The sequence below is a fragment of the Aspergillus pseudoviridinutans genome (genome assembly GCF_018340605.1).
Source record: "Aspergillus pseudoviridinutans IFM 55266 DNA, scaffold_5, whole genome shotgun sequence".
NCBI classification, from domain to species: domain Eukaryota; kingdom Fungi; phylum Ascomycota; class Eurotiomycetes; order Eurotiales; family Aspergillaceae; genus Aspergillus; species Aspergillus pseudoviridinutans.
The window spans coordinates 1,841,188-1,855,342 of NW_025091285.1; the positions used below are offsets into that span (position 1 = coordinate 1,841,188).

Below are 14,155 nucleotides of genomic sequence, written 5' to 3' on the forward strand. Positions count from 1 at the left end.
TCTAATGCTCGCGCGCCACGCCAAAACTTTCTTTGATTTCGCGGTGGTTAACGGAGATACGAGGCATGAAATCATGGATCCACTAGTCACCTAAACCCCTCAATTGACAGTCAGGATTCGGAGAGGATGGGTAGAAGATGCCCATTATAAAAGCATGAGGAAGGCCCTTATTCCAACAGGCCATTCTACACAAGCCTAACTAAAAGCAAGCCTCTTTATTGTTATCATCAACCTCAACATGTCGGAGATGTTCAAACCAGCACCCGAGCCTCGCACCGAGCTTGGTCGGTATCGCATCCTCTCCTCGACTGCGGGCGTCCGCGTGTCTCCGCTGCAGCTCGGCGCCATGTCGATCGGAGACGCCTGGTCGGAATTCATGGGCTCCATGGACAAGGAATCCTCTTTCAAGCTGCTTGATGCCTTTGTCGAGGCCGGAGGCAACTTCATCGACACCGCCAACAACTACCAGAACGAGCAATCGGAAACCTGGATCGGAGAATGGATGGCCGCCCGCCAGAACCGCGACCAGCTGGTCCTCGCAACCAAGTTCACAACGGACTACAAGGCTTACGCGCTAGGTAAAGGCAACGCCGTCAACCACAGCGGTAACCACCGCCGCAGTCTGCATATGAGCGTGCGCGACTCGCTCAAGAAGCTGCAGACTGACTGGATCGATATCCTGTACCTGCACTGGTGGGACCACACCACCTCCATCGAGGAGATCATKGACAGTCTGCACATCCTCGTGGAGCAGGGTAAGGTGCTATACCTGGGGATTTCAGACTCGCCGGCGTGGGTGGTGAGCGCGGCGAACACGTACGCCCGCGCACACGGCAAGACCCCCTTCAGCGTCTACCAGGGCCGGTGGAACGTGATGCTGCGGGACTTTGAGCGCGATATCATCCCCATGGCTCGGCATTTTGGCATGGCCCTGGCGCCGTGGGACGTGATGGGTGGCGGCAAGTTCCAGACGAAGAAGGCGCTCGAGGAGCGCAAGAAGAAGGGCGAGGGTCTGCGCAGCATGGTCGGCCCCGGGGAGCAGACGGAGGACCAGGTGAAGATGAGTGAGGCTCTCGCCAAGGTGGCCGCAGAGCACGGTATCGAGTCTGTGACGGCCATTGCGCTGGCGTATGTGCGGGCCAAGGCGCCGAATGTGTTCCCGATCGTCGGAGGGCGCAAGGTCGAGCACCTGCACGACAACATCCAGGCGCTGAGCATCAAGTTGACCCCGGAGCAGATCGAGTACCTGGAGAGTGTGAAGCCGATGGATATTGGATTCCCCAACAACTTCATTGGACAGGATCCCAAGGTGACTGGCAAAGCTACGGGATTGATGGCTGCCTCTGCCCCTTTTGTTTTCGAGACTGCATCTAAGCCAATTGGGCAGTCTTGAATAGTTGACTGGGCTATTTGATTGTATATAATAAGATCAATGGGAATTATAGTGTGCATTTGCATAATTCGAGAAGGCTGCATAGACAGACAAGTCACTCTGTGTACGTACTCCACCAGAGCATAACTTCAACTGATGCTAGCTGTCTGCAACAGTTTTCGAACAGCACATGCATCATGCATTTTGACGAGTGCTACATTATCCCTCGCTGGTAGTATGTTTCGACAGTATCTCCCTGCTTATTGAATATGCTGCACACAAATCGAGGACAGTTCATTAATACTCGAGCCAATGGATTCTACTGTAGTCATACAACAGCTGTGAGTCCTACTTGATAATCTCGAACGTCTTCGGCCTTCCATTATCTAAACCACATCCCATGTGGAACAGATTGTTCGCTCATAAACAGCGTGTCCACTGACATCCGACAGGAACCGTCAGGAACTCAGGATCGGACCAGGCTAAGACATTGTCTCATCCTTGCTGCCGAGCTGCCTTCCGGAGCTCCATATGGAGATGAGTTGTATGCCAGGACCTCTAACACGCTCGCATCTCCTGGGTAGTGCAAACAGGCAAAGACTCAGATCACACTCTACAACGATTACCCCAACCAGACAAGTCAATCAGAGCCCCTATGTTACTCATAATGGACTAGGATTATTATTGAGTCATTGTGACTTTCCGCGATTAAGCGGTCCTCCTGGCCGGTACCGGAGGGATCTCCCCAGCGGAATGGGCCGGCTCCAACCAATCACAGCCAATCCAATCTCTGCTGACCCGGCCGATGTCGGGTCCGCCCCTCATCGTTCTTGAGCGACATCGCGACCGACCAGCCCGATAAAATGTTGCTGCTTCTCCTTGAAATCGCATCGTCATCATAATTGTCATTATTAGTATCTCCAAGGCATTGAAGTATCCGTCTTCCAGCCTTTCTTCTTACTGATCTGCTAAGAACGAGAGTTGTTGCTGTTGTCTAGTATCACCAGACTTTCCGCTCGCCTTTGCCCCTCATGCCTGGCGCAGACAAGAAGCCCAAGACCTTGTACGACAAGGTCCTGGACCACCACATTGTCAATGAGCAGGAGGATGGTACCCTTCTCATATACATCGGTATGTTGGCTCGTAATTATCACAATTATCTTAGAGCTAACTTGTCACAGACAGACATCTCGTCCACGAGGTGACTTCCCCACAAGCATTCGAGGGTCTCAAGAATGCTGGCCGCAAGGTCCGCCGGCCGGACTGCACTCTCGTCACAGTTGATCACGTATGCTTTTCTCATATCCTTGTATGAAATGCCTTAAACTAATTGATCAATAGAACATCCCTACCTCGTCGCGAAAAAACTTCAAGAACGTCGAAGAGTTCATCGAAGAAACCGACTCTCGTCTGCAATGCACCACCCTCGAAGAGAATGTCAAGGACTTCGGTCTCACATATTTCGGCATGGGAGATAGGCGTCAGGGTATCGTTCACATCATCGGTCCCGAGCAAGGGTTCACGCTTCCCGGTACCACCGTTGTCTGCGGTGACAGCCACACCTCCACACACGGTGCCTTCGGCGCCCTCGCGTTCGGTATCGGCACGAGCGAAGTCGAGCACGTCCTCGCCACTCAGACCCTCCTCACTCGCCGCAGCAAGAACATGCGCATTCAGGTGGACGGCGAGCTGCCTCCTGGCGTGACCAGTAAGGATGTGATCCTGCACATTATCGGAGTCATTGGCACCGCGGGTGGTACTGGTGCGGTCATCGAATTCTGCGGTTCCGTCATTCGCGGCCTCAGCATGGAGGCCCGGATGTCCATGTGTAACATGTCTATCGAGGCCGGTGCCCGCGCGGGCATGATCGCACCCGACGAGACCACCTTCGAATACCTCAAGGGCCGGCCCCTGGCCCCCAAGTACGACAGCCCCGAGTGGAAGAGGGCTGTCGCCTTCTGGTCGAGCCTCGCGTCCGACGAGGGCGCCGTCTACGACAAGACCGTCATCCTTGACGGCAAGGATATCATCCCCACCGTTTCCTGGGGTACTTCCCCACAGGATGTTGTCCCCATCACGGGCGTCGTCCCCGGACCCGACGACTTCGAGGATGAGAACCGCAAGATCGCCTGCAAGCGTTCCCTCGAGTACATGGGTCTTGTGGCCGGCACCCGGATGCAGGACATCCCCGTCGACAAGGTGTTCATCGGCTCGTGCACCAACGCGCGGATTGAGGATCTGCGTGCCGCGGCCAAGGTCGTCCGCGGTAAGAAGGTTGCCGCCAACGTCCTGCGGGCCATGGTCGTCCCCGGTTCTGGTCTGGTCAAACAGCAGGCGGAAGCCGAGGGGCTGGACCGCATCTTCACGGACGCGGGTTTCGAGTGGCGTGAGGCCGGCTGCTCCATGTGCCTGGGCATGAACCCCGACATCCTCGCTCCCCAGGAGCGCTGCGCCAGCACCTCCAACCGCAATTTCGAGGGTCGCCAGGGTGCCGGCGGCCGCACCCACCTCATGTCCCCCGCCATGGCCGCCGCAGCCGCCATCACCGGCCACCTAGCTGACGTGCGTGAGCATCTGACCGCCAGCCCCCTGCTGGCCAAAGCCCAGCCCCACCTGGACATCCAGTCGGAGCACGAGGAACCCACAACGGAAGACGAGTTCGACCGCATCATGGACATGCCGGCCGACAACGAGCCGCACGCCAACTCCTCCGCTGCCACGGCCGCCGCCGGCTCCAGCGCGGGTCTCCCCAAGTTCACCACCCTCCGCGGCATCGCCGCCCCAATGGACCGCTCCAACGTCGACACGGACGCCATCATCCCCAAGCAATTTCTCAAGACGATCAAGCGTACCGGCCTCGGCAGCGCCCTCTTCTATGAGCTCCGCTACAACCCCGCCGACGGCTCCGAAAACCCGTCGTTCGTCCTGAACCAGGAGCCCTACCGCAATGCCAAGATCCTCGTCGTCACCGGCCCCAACTTCGGCTGCGGCAGCTCCCGCGAGCACGCCCCCTGGGCCCTCCTCGATTTCGGCATCAAGTGCATCATCGCCCCCTCATTCGCAGACATCTTCTTCAACAACACCTTCAAGAACGGCATGCTGCCCGTCGTCATCTCCGACCCGGCCGCCCTCGCCGCCATCGCTGCCGAGGCCTCCGCCGGCCGCGAGATCGAGGTCGACCTCGTCAACCAGGAGATCAAGGACGCCGCCGGCTCCAAGCTCGCCTCCTTCGACGTCGACGCCTTCCGCAAGCACTGCCTCATCAACGGCCTCGACGACATCGGCCTCACCCTCCAGATGGAGGACAAGATCCGTACTTTCGAGGCAAAGCGCACCCTCGAGACCCCCTGGCTCGATGGCAGCGGCTACCTCAAGCGCGGTAAGCGCGGCGGCGCCACCATGATCCAGGCCGCCCCCGTCCCCAAGACCAACCGTGGAGACGTCAAGACTGAGCCTCTGGAGTGGTAAACGTTTTCTTTTGTCATATTTTCCCCTTTTCCTCTTCTCTCGGCAAAAGTGTTACGACCGTTCATGCATTCATGCTCTGCTGTTCTCCACCTGGATGGTACCTTATTTCACCTACTGGCTTTGTTGTGACCCCTGTCACCCTCAAGTCTCTAATTTTATTGCAATGCATTGGGCGGGCTTTCGGGGATACTGTTCTTCGCTTTTATTATACCACATATGGATATCTTCTTCAATGCTATCGTTCTATTTGCAATACAGAGACCGTAGCTTTGAATGTACAGATAAATAATCATTAATTGAGCATGGAGGTCGTAAATCTCAACAAACAGACATAATGCAAAATCTAGTCTCCCTCATGACATATCCAATCGGAGGCGAGACAAATAGCATCGGCAGGCCATACAAAGGAACGACATGACATCCATGATTCGTGCAACCACTGTAACCCATTAATATGCAATGCGCTGCTTTTCTCGGAGGAGAAAGAGTCAGACAAGCTTGTCGGTAGCAAGACGAGCCGCGATCAATGTACACACCATGCCATTGTGCCTAATGGCCAGAGCAGAAAGTGCTGAAATATTACGCTCGTTATAAACCAGAGCAGAAGAACCCGCCCAGAACATTAGAAACGGATAAATGACCAACCATTGTATATAATGTCGGAGTATATGGGCGTTATATTTTCATAGATAGAAAGCCGTGTCATGGATCCTCGGGTCGCAGTCAAGGCAGTGGGCCAAGACTGTTCCATCACAGGAAGTCGACGGATACTTGCTGTTCACGGCTTTGAAAGTTGCTCCTTCCGGAAGAACCTCAAGAAACCAGCACTGCGAAAGACCTTTTGTCAGTGTTGGGTCCGAAAGTCCTATGGTTGCGGGATAATGTGCTTACCATATTAGCAGCTGAAAGAAAATAGCAATCCAGAACCAGGCATTGGCAACCGAGCTGACTCCGGCCGTGAGGTCTGGTGAAATCGGCCCCGGGCCAATATTGTTGGGAGCAAACGCCCTGGCGCAGATGGTAGCGATTGAACCTAGCACTTGCGAAGCCAGCAGAGTGAAGCAAATATGCATCCGAGTCAAGGTCTGAAGCAAGATCATGCCGAATCCAAGGCCCTGCAAGGAATCGAGGACTCCAAGCCAGAGCCACAGGGACCGAGATACAAGGGCTCCGCCTAGGTCCCCGCCAGCCCAGGGAAGATACAGGCCAATCCCTGAGAGCCCCCAAAGCATCTGGGCCCATCGTGGAGCCCCCAAGCCGCAGGCAAACACTGGAATGATCCAGCTATGAGACTTGGACAGGTGACCGAACAAGTATAGCAGCGCGGCCCAGACAGCGCCAAAGAAAAAGGCGCACAAGATTCCCACCTGCCACGCTTCCGCATTCTTAGAGCTCCAGAGAACTGTTGCAGAGAGAGAAAGCGAGAAATGTTAGCCATTGTCCTTGAGGATATTGCAATGTCCCACTGTTCGATGACTTACAGCTCCAATTCCGTCCATATTGTGCACTCAGAAAGAAGTTCTGGACGATGACCACGACGAAGTTCCACAGAACGATCTTTCGTCGGAAGACGGACTTGTAGAAAGATGGAACTTTCCCGGGTATCTGCCGGTAGTAATTCGGCAGACCGAAGAAAACAAGCAAACCGACACTCCACAGGACGATGGCGATGGGTAAGCAAATGGCGCTAGAATATCGGTTAGCGAATCGTGACAGCAGAAGGGACGAAAGGGCGTTAAACGTACGTTATCTTCCAAGTGTTTGTTATATCACCCTGAGGATTGATAATGCCGCTGTTGGTTGCTTGAGCAAGGCTAGTTCCCCAATACCACAGGCCGATCACATAAGCCTGTTGGGTACCTTGAATGACGCATGCACGGAAAACCCACTGTTTGACAGGCACTCCATTCTCATCACCAAAATTCAGCGCAAAGAAAATGGAGCCACTGGAGGAGGCAGCAGCGTATAGTCCGCTTCCCACATTCTGGATCCAGCCGCGACTGAACGAGTTGCTTTCGAAATGCGCAACACCGATTATGACAAACGCGAGGCCATACAACAGCCATGGAAGCGAGAGGACGACCACTGACTTAAAGTAGCGGAAGAAAAACCACCAGATGATCGACGTGATCAAGTATGTTGTTGCGATACCATAGAGCTTTTCAGGTGTCTGGCCCACTTCGCCGGTGAGCAGTGTGATCTGGTAGGAGTTGGCCGCAATGATTTGTCCCAATCCAAGAAATATCGAGTAGATAGGCCAGTCACCAATCCGCACTTGCATCCATTTTTTCAGGCCTGTCGGGGGAACATAGTCAGATCCTAAGAAGAACTCATCACGTTCCTTCTTTGCGTCGCTGTCGCTCTCACGCGCCCCCATTTCATTGGAAACCGAATCATTGGACGAAATATCTCGCTTGACCTGGAAAACGGAAGAGGCAGGAGACTGGTTGCGACCCAGTCTAGCATCCCTGAACCTATCAAACCACTTCTTCTCGCTCTTGACAAGGTACTTCTCGATGCAGAGCTGTGATTCACTGTTTGAACCATTCAACGCCTCCAACTTCTTTTCAAAGATCCTGTAAAACTCGCCGGTACTGTCTGTGAAGAAAGGATCAACCCTCTGGAGTCTATAATCTCTCTTGGCGCCGACAATCGAATCTACCGAGAGCACGGAGGCGCTGCTAAGGCGATGGCTCGGGTTAGCAGGCTCCAGCATCCGCCGAGCAGGGGGGAAGAGAGTGTCGTCGGCTTCTGCGACACCAGTGCTGGTGGGGGACAGGGGTGTGTTGAAAGAAATAGACGTTTGACTTGAATGTCTTCGACTGAAGAAGTCCCGCGGGGTCCATACGGCATGATGCACTTGTTGCTGGGAGACTTCCATTTGTCGCCCTGCTTCCGCTTGTTCGGGCGTGAGAGTGTATTCGTCGTCGCCGTAGTAGCTGGGAATAATATCGTCGTCGCTGCTTGACTCGACGTCTGTTATTGAGTTCTGATTATCATCACTACCCGCTTGGTTCATCTTCTTGGGCTTACGACGGCCGCGACGCTCCAGGTGCCCAGGTCCAGCTCGTACTCCGAGGGATAGCTGCCGGCTAAGACCTGACTTGGGCTTTTCAATCATTCCAGGACTTGGGTCGCGGCTGTATACAATTGTGTTTCGTTGCTGGGGCCCGAGGACGCTGAGCCGACTGGCGTTTGAGATACTTGGCTCCCGTGAATGGATTAAAGGAGGAGTTTGGATGCCCGTTGGAGTCAGATTTCCTGCAACTGGCGGCGTCATCATTCCACTCGGGGTGTTGTACCCGGATGGCGTCAACGACTGTCCACTTGACTTCGCCAGTTCTTTGCTGTGAATGCGAATTGCAGTAGATTGCAAGATTTCAAGGTCTTCCACCCACTGAGCAACAGGAAAGCGTTGCTTCGCGGACCGTGCCCTCATCATGGCTCGAACTTTGGGTTTCGAGCTCAATGCACTACCGATAGCGAGTTTGAATTGGTGAAGAAGATGCGATGTTGTAGTAGATTCGACATTATACCACCAACCTGGCATTTGACCCAGGCCGCCAACACGCGCACCAATACCAAGAGCACCCTTGCGCCCAAACTCCACTGCAACAAGCCCAAAGGGCTCATCGCGGGATGGGATCAAAGCGAAGTCAGCGCCAGAGAAGATGAATGGCGGAAGTGCTGTGAACTCGGGCCTTGAGAACACACGGCCGGGGTACAATTCCATCATACGATCGAGCTTCAACGCCGCGAATTTGCCATAGAGGTCAATAACCGGACCAACACAGATCAACTGAACATTAGAGCGAGCTTCTAGGACTGCAGGCATAACATCTGCAATGAGGTCGATACCCTTTTGCATGGACCATCTTCCAACAAATACCAAGAGATCTGCATTGGGATTCTGTTCCAGTCCCGCCCACTCCTGTGCCTGACGCTTGAATTCTCCACGGCTGGCCTCATAAGTTGCATCCACCTTGATGTCAGATTGCCTAGTTAGCTCTCTGCTCCATTCGCCTGTGTCTGTAGGATCAGGATTCGGAAGGTTTCCAACTTTCTTCAGTCCCCAGAAGATCGGATACCGGGCATAAGAGCGTTTCCCATACTTCTTTGAGACACCTACGGCCCCGAAGCCTTGTTGATGCAGCCGAAGGTAACTTGCGCCCGCATGAAGCATGTTGAAGACCTCACCAAACTGGACGTAGCGACTTGCCACATCTAGGTCAAGGTTGAACACCGAACAGACTTCATCTTTCTCCTTCTGCGTTCGCATTGGCCATAGTCCTTGGAATTCAGCGTTATGAAGGGACAAGCAAATAGGAATAGTCTGTGGTAGCAGATAGAGTGGAGCAATCGAGCCATGATAGTCATTGGCGTGATACAGGTCGACGGAAAATCTCCTGATTGCCTGTGCGATACACTGATTCCAGGCAGAGTAGTAGATGGCACTATCCAGATCGTCCATCCGAGCAGGATACGGCTCGGTCTTGGTTTGCTGGCGGAAGACGGGTGCATCCAAGAGAACATAAGTGATGTTCTTGAGAACATGGTATTGGACGTTGACCTCGTAAGAGTTCCCGAGCACGGTGACAAACATCGGATCAGCCCGCTGATCCTCAGGGTAATCAACGCCACCCACACAAGGGACAACCCATATCAGGTTCTGGTGCCCCAGGTTCTTGCCCATAAGCTGTGCCATGACGCCTAGACCGCCGATTTTGATCTTTATCGCCCAATCTTCAATGTCGTACTCCATTGTGGCAATCAGGACAGTCCTCCGCTGCAATGCCCCTTCATTGAATGCAGACCTACTTTGGAGAAAGCCCGATCTGTTTGCAAAGCGCACAAGAGGATTCATAGGCTCGCCATCTTCAAAAGCAGAGCGCTTGATCCTCCTCCGGAGCCATAATGGCAATAGCGTCTTCTTCTCGCTGACTCCGACTTGGTTAAATTTCACTTGGTAGAATGATTTCATGAAGCCGTATACACATGCAGCAGCCGTCAAAACTGGTATGAGCCAAAGGAGGAAGAAAACGGCCATCTGAACTGGCCCTGAGCCCGTTGGCTCGAGTCGGAACCGCAGACTCGAATCCTCCAGGTGAAGGACCCATGCCAGATGAGGCGCTGGCGGGTGGTCAGTGATGTTAATCAGTGTGGTACTGAGGGAAGAGGGGGGCATGCGATCTAGGACGCCGTCCCTATCTACATCACCAAACACGAAACTCTGGTCAGGTTGACCATCAGGATTGATGCCCCAGACGTTGAACTGGCCCTGCGCTGGCCACTCAGCCACAAATCTAAACCGCCACAGTCCATCCTCTCCTAGCTGAACCGCATTGTTCAGTCCAGCATCATAGCCGTACTGATTATACGGCCCATTAAAGAAGAGGTGAGGGAAACGCCGTGGGCGGTTGGAGTCCCAACTAGAGTCTCCTTCTTGAACGTAGTCGCTGCTCCCAGTCAACTTGCTCCAATACTCAACGCGCACATGCTTTCCCTGCCATTTCTGCTTCTTGGTACCTGACCACGGGAGCTGTTCGATTGTCTCATTGCCACCTTTGTAGTCCTTCCAATCAGAGAACGAACTCCCCCAGTTGGTGGAATAGCGATACTTGTCGGCACCAGCAGCATGATGCTGGATGAAGAGTGTGCCGTTCTCGTGCTCGTGCAACAGGCTGCTGGAATAATTGGCCGAGGTGAATACCATGGGATTGTCACTTTGGCCAACACGAAACAGGAAGTGGTCAATGGCATTTGTTGCGCTCATCCCAGCGGAGTCACTTGCGTTTGTGACCGTCAACCGGTGAATCCCATTATACACACCGGTCAACCTTCCAGTCCAAACCCAGATGCTTGGGAGCTGACCGGTCCATTGAGTATCAGTCGCAGGAATCTTCTTGCAGCTGGCACTTTTGCTGTCAACAGATGGCGTCTTCCCAGATTCTGTCGTCGAATTCAGCGTGATTGACTTTGTGACAGAGTCACAGTCCATTTCTGCTGAGAAGTAGATGCTGACATCTATCTCTTCAGCCTGATCAGGCGCGACCTTTGAGAGTAACGGGGTATCGTGGCCAGGGGTGATCTGAGTGATCATGGGACTGGGAGCAATGAATCTTTCCTTTGGGATATAGGCCCGGAACTCAAAGGGCTTGAGAGTTAGACTATCGAGGCAGCCATTGATGCCCATGGAGCCATTCAAGCCAAGTTTCTTTGGACCATCTTTCAGAACGTGTTCATCATGCGGATAAAACAGATTCCGCACTGTGGTTCCTGAGGCGAACGGAGCGATTAAGGCAGAGTCATTGCTGCCGCAGTCGAATTTATAGTCAACGGTGTGATTCTCATTCTGGTATACTAGCCATACCGGTTGGTTGTCCTTGTCTGAGCCAAGGCTCTGGATACCGGGGGTCACGTCTCTTAGGATTGACCACATGCCCGTTTCAGTAGGAGTACTGTTTGATCCAGGGAGATGGATTTCACGCGTCTGCTTGGATAGCTTCTGTAGCCACCATCCGTCGTTCAAAACAGGGTAGTTCTCTCTCATCTGGTACATATGTTTGATAATGTTCCGGACGGGATGGGAAGGATCACGGTGATCGTACGTGACCGCCTCGTCGTGGCAACCGTGGCGACCCTTTTGGATGGGCCAGTTGTAGTACTGCGACGGCGACAGTTGAAAGCAGCCATGAGTCTTCCATGCTGTGGCGGGTGACATTGCTTGACGTCCATAGATATAGTTGGAGGCTGTAGCATCCAAGATGTAGAAAGCCTGTTCTTCGCCCCACAAAAGAATTGGGATGCCTGGAAGATGCAGGGTTGTGATGAAGAGAGCAAGGAGCTGTCGCTCTACCCCGTACTTAATGGCCGGCCATCGGAAAACGTCCTGATTTGTGGCACCATACATGTGTCGAGGATCGAACTTCCCAGTGTTGGCATTGATCATATCATTGGATATAACCATCAGGTTCCAGGCATCAGTCCAGTCAACTGGAGTATCATAGCCAGCTGCCAGGTTACCGTCTAGGCCCAGAAATCGAGTCAGGGAGCGATATATCGAGTAGTGGAATGCTGCCGCGTCGATAGCCTCATGGCCATGCTCGCGCAAGAAGTACTGGTGGTCCGATGAATTGGTCATGTTCATAGCATCGATGGCAGACTCCAGGTATTGGTTGGGCTGCCTACCGCGCCCAAGGTAGACGGAGCCAAAGGTGTTTCCTCCAGTGATCTCGCCAGAAATGAAGAAATTGTTCTTACCAACTTTACGAGCACATTCCCTATAAGCGAGTGACATCTCTCCCAGGGCATCCACGGTGGCTTGCGTGGCCTTGTCATACCGAAAGCCGTCAATATCAAGGGCTTCGATGATCATGCAGGAATGACGAGTCAACCTTTGTCTGACACTGGGATCCCACTCGCGCAAACGATCTTGGACGGAAGCGAATTTTGCCAGTTGACGTTGCCAGTCTGGATAGACACCAAAAGCCTCTCGGTCACCATATTGGTCAAAGTCACTGTTGTAGCACCCATTCAATTGGTCCCTGACGGATTGGTCGACTGGCCAGCCAGTCTCATTCCAGAATCGCGGGTAGTCACAGGTTTCGTTGTAATCATTTCCAAAGTGGAAATCGACATAGTGGCGGTCAGTTTTCCAAAGTGCCTTGTGTTCCTTGACGGAGAAAGGGGTAGTGGTATTCAGGTATCCTTCGAAACCAATCAAGTCACCCATTCTAGGTGAGGGACACTGGTGAGTTCAAGCACTTACTGCAGAATGAGTGTGGACGTTACTTACGTAGCGATTGTGTTGTCAAAAACGACATACATGCCTCGCCGGTGAATTTCCGAAATTGCGTCCCTCCAAGTCTGGATATTCCCAAAATGTTGATCGAGCAAGGTAGTGTCGAGAGCTGAATAGCCGTCTGAACCCCAGGGCTGATTGATCAAAATCGTGCCTGCCAGATAGATGCCCTGTTCGTTAGATATTAGTAAAGAATTCAATTATTTCTCAGCGGAGAAAATGAACGGAGACGGGGCAAGTAAAAAGGGTCAGAAACGCACCTTGATGCCCATTCCATGAAGATAATCCAGCGTGTCAATCAAGCCCACGACGTCACCCCCATGACGCATCTGGTTCGAGTTCAGATCATGCTCGAAGAGGGTACCATTGATGTTATCGTTGGTTGGATCACCATTGACAAAACGATCCAGGAAGAGGGTATACATGGGGAAACGCCAATTGTCAGGCGACGGTGTGTACTTGTGGCCAGGCCCATCTGTAGAGTATTCAGCAGGATTGCTCGCTTGCTTATTTGTGTTGAGATTGTAGTCAACGAGGGCCTCGTCGTAAGGCCATGCTATTGTGGTTGTCGCGAAGAACGCGAGCAACGAACCCACAAGCCTCCAACTCATGTTCAAGCCGACCGACGGTCGTACAATAAAATGGGTGACCGTATTACGAGAGCAGCATGTGGTGCAAGGGTCGAAGAAGGTCTCTCGGAAGAATATATCAGACAAGAGCAGGGAAACGAGAATGGATCGATGAGATAGCTTAGACGACCCTCGCTCTCTTAATCAACCCTTTGTCGGTTCCCTCTTTTATCCTCTAGAAAAGTTAATGAAAACTAATGGCAGCCAATTGCAGTTGAGAGATTAGGCTCGGGCAGACTGGAAAGGGTCGAGAGGACGAGTGGCGCCAGCAATAGTAGCTAAAGACGTGGAGATAACCGGGAGGAACAATGAGAAAGAGGATGAAGAACAAAGAAATTTGTCCGATAACATGCACAAGAGGGGTCTATCTCGGAGTGAGAACCCCAACAGGCAAGTCGAGTATGGATCTGGATAATGTGCAGACAATGAGTCCGCCAGGAAGGATCGTGGGGGCGAGCAAGCAAAGCAGGACGACAACTATCCTTCGCTTTTCCTACCTATTGATGCTGCTGCATGATACTCGTTAGACGGACGGTAGATGCAGCTAGCATGCAGATAGAACGACAAACGTAAGAAAAGATAGCCGAGAGAGAGAGACGGGAAGAAAGAAGCAGGTGAGAGATGGTCCTGTCTCTGAATCGTGCTGTTGAGATTTGGTACCTCCTGCTCGATTTCCAGGCCAGCCATCGACTTCCTGCATGATGCGATGATTTTCGGCAGATCATCTGCCCCTGTGAAGCTAATGCCATTGCAGTGGAGTAAAATTGAGCTGTGGAGACTGTGTCAGAGTTGAGCATAGGGAGCGAGACCGGAAAGTTGACGGGAGAAGCTGAAGGAAGGAGGAAAGTCAGTACGTATGATGACTGTTCTACTCGGAGCATGCAC

The 14,155-nt window shown here is 52.9% G+C and overlaps 3 protein-coding genes across 3 annotated transcripts; 2 read left to right on the forward strand and 1 right to left on the reverse strand.

Moving 5' to 3' along the window:
* Positions 1 to 238: 238 nt before the first annotated feature.
* On the forward strand, positions 239 to 1,393 carry Asppvi_007703 (aldo/keto reductase; the record flags this gene model as incomplete). Its single annotated transcript, XM_043303587.1, has 1 exon — positions 239 to 1,393. The coding sequence occupies one exon, from the start codon at positions 239 to 241 to the stop codon at positions 1,391 to 1,393; it is 1,155 nt and encodes a 384-aa protein (XP_043159522.1).
* A 1,010-nt stretch (positions 1,394 to 2,403) lies between these two features.
* luA (3-isopropylmalate dehydratase LEU1) lies at positions 2,404 to 4,840 on the forward strand (the record flags this gene model as incomplete). The annotated part of the gene is made up of 3 exons (XM_043303588.1): positions 2,404 to 2,503; positions 2,554 to 2,660; positions 2,714 to 4,840. The coding sequence occupies 3 exons, from the start codon at positions 2,404 to 2,406 to the stop codon at positions 4,838 to 4,840; spliced, it is 2,334 nt and encodes a 777-aa protein (XP_043159523.1).
* Positions 4,841 to 5,618: 778 nt separating this feature from the next.
* On the reverse strand, positions 5,619 to 13,252 carry ags2 (alpha-1,3-glucan synthase Ags2; the record flags this gene model as incomplete). The annotated part of the gene is made up of 6 exons (XM_043303589.1): positions 5,619 to 5,667; positions 5,732 to 6,242; positions 6,322 to 6,527; positions 6,586 to 12,573; positions 12,636 to 12,811; positions 12,902 to 13,252. The coding sequence occupies 6 exons, from the start codon at positions 13,250 to 13,252 to the stop codon at positions 5,619 to 5,621; spliced, it is 7,281 nt and encodes a 2,426-aa protein (XP_043159524.1).
* Between the last annotated feature and the right edge of the window lie 903 nt (positions 13,253 to 14,155).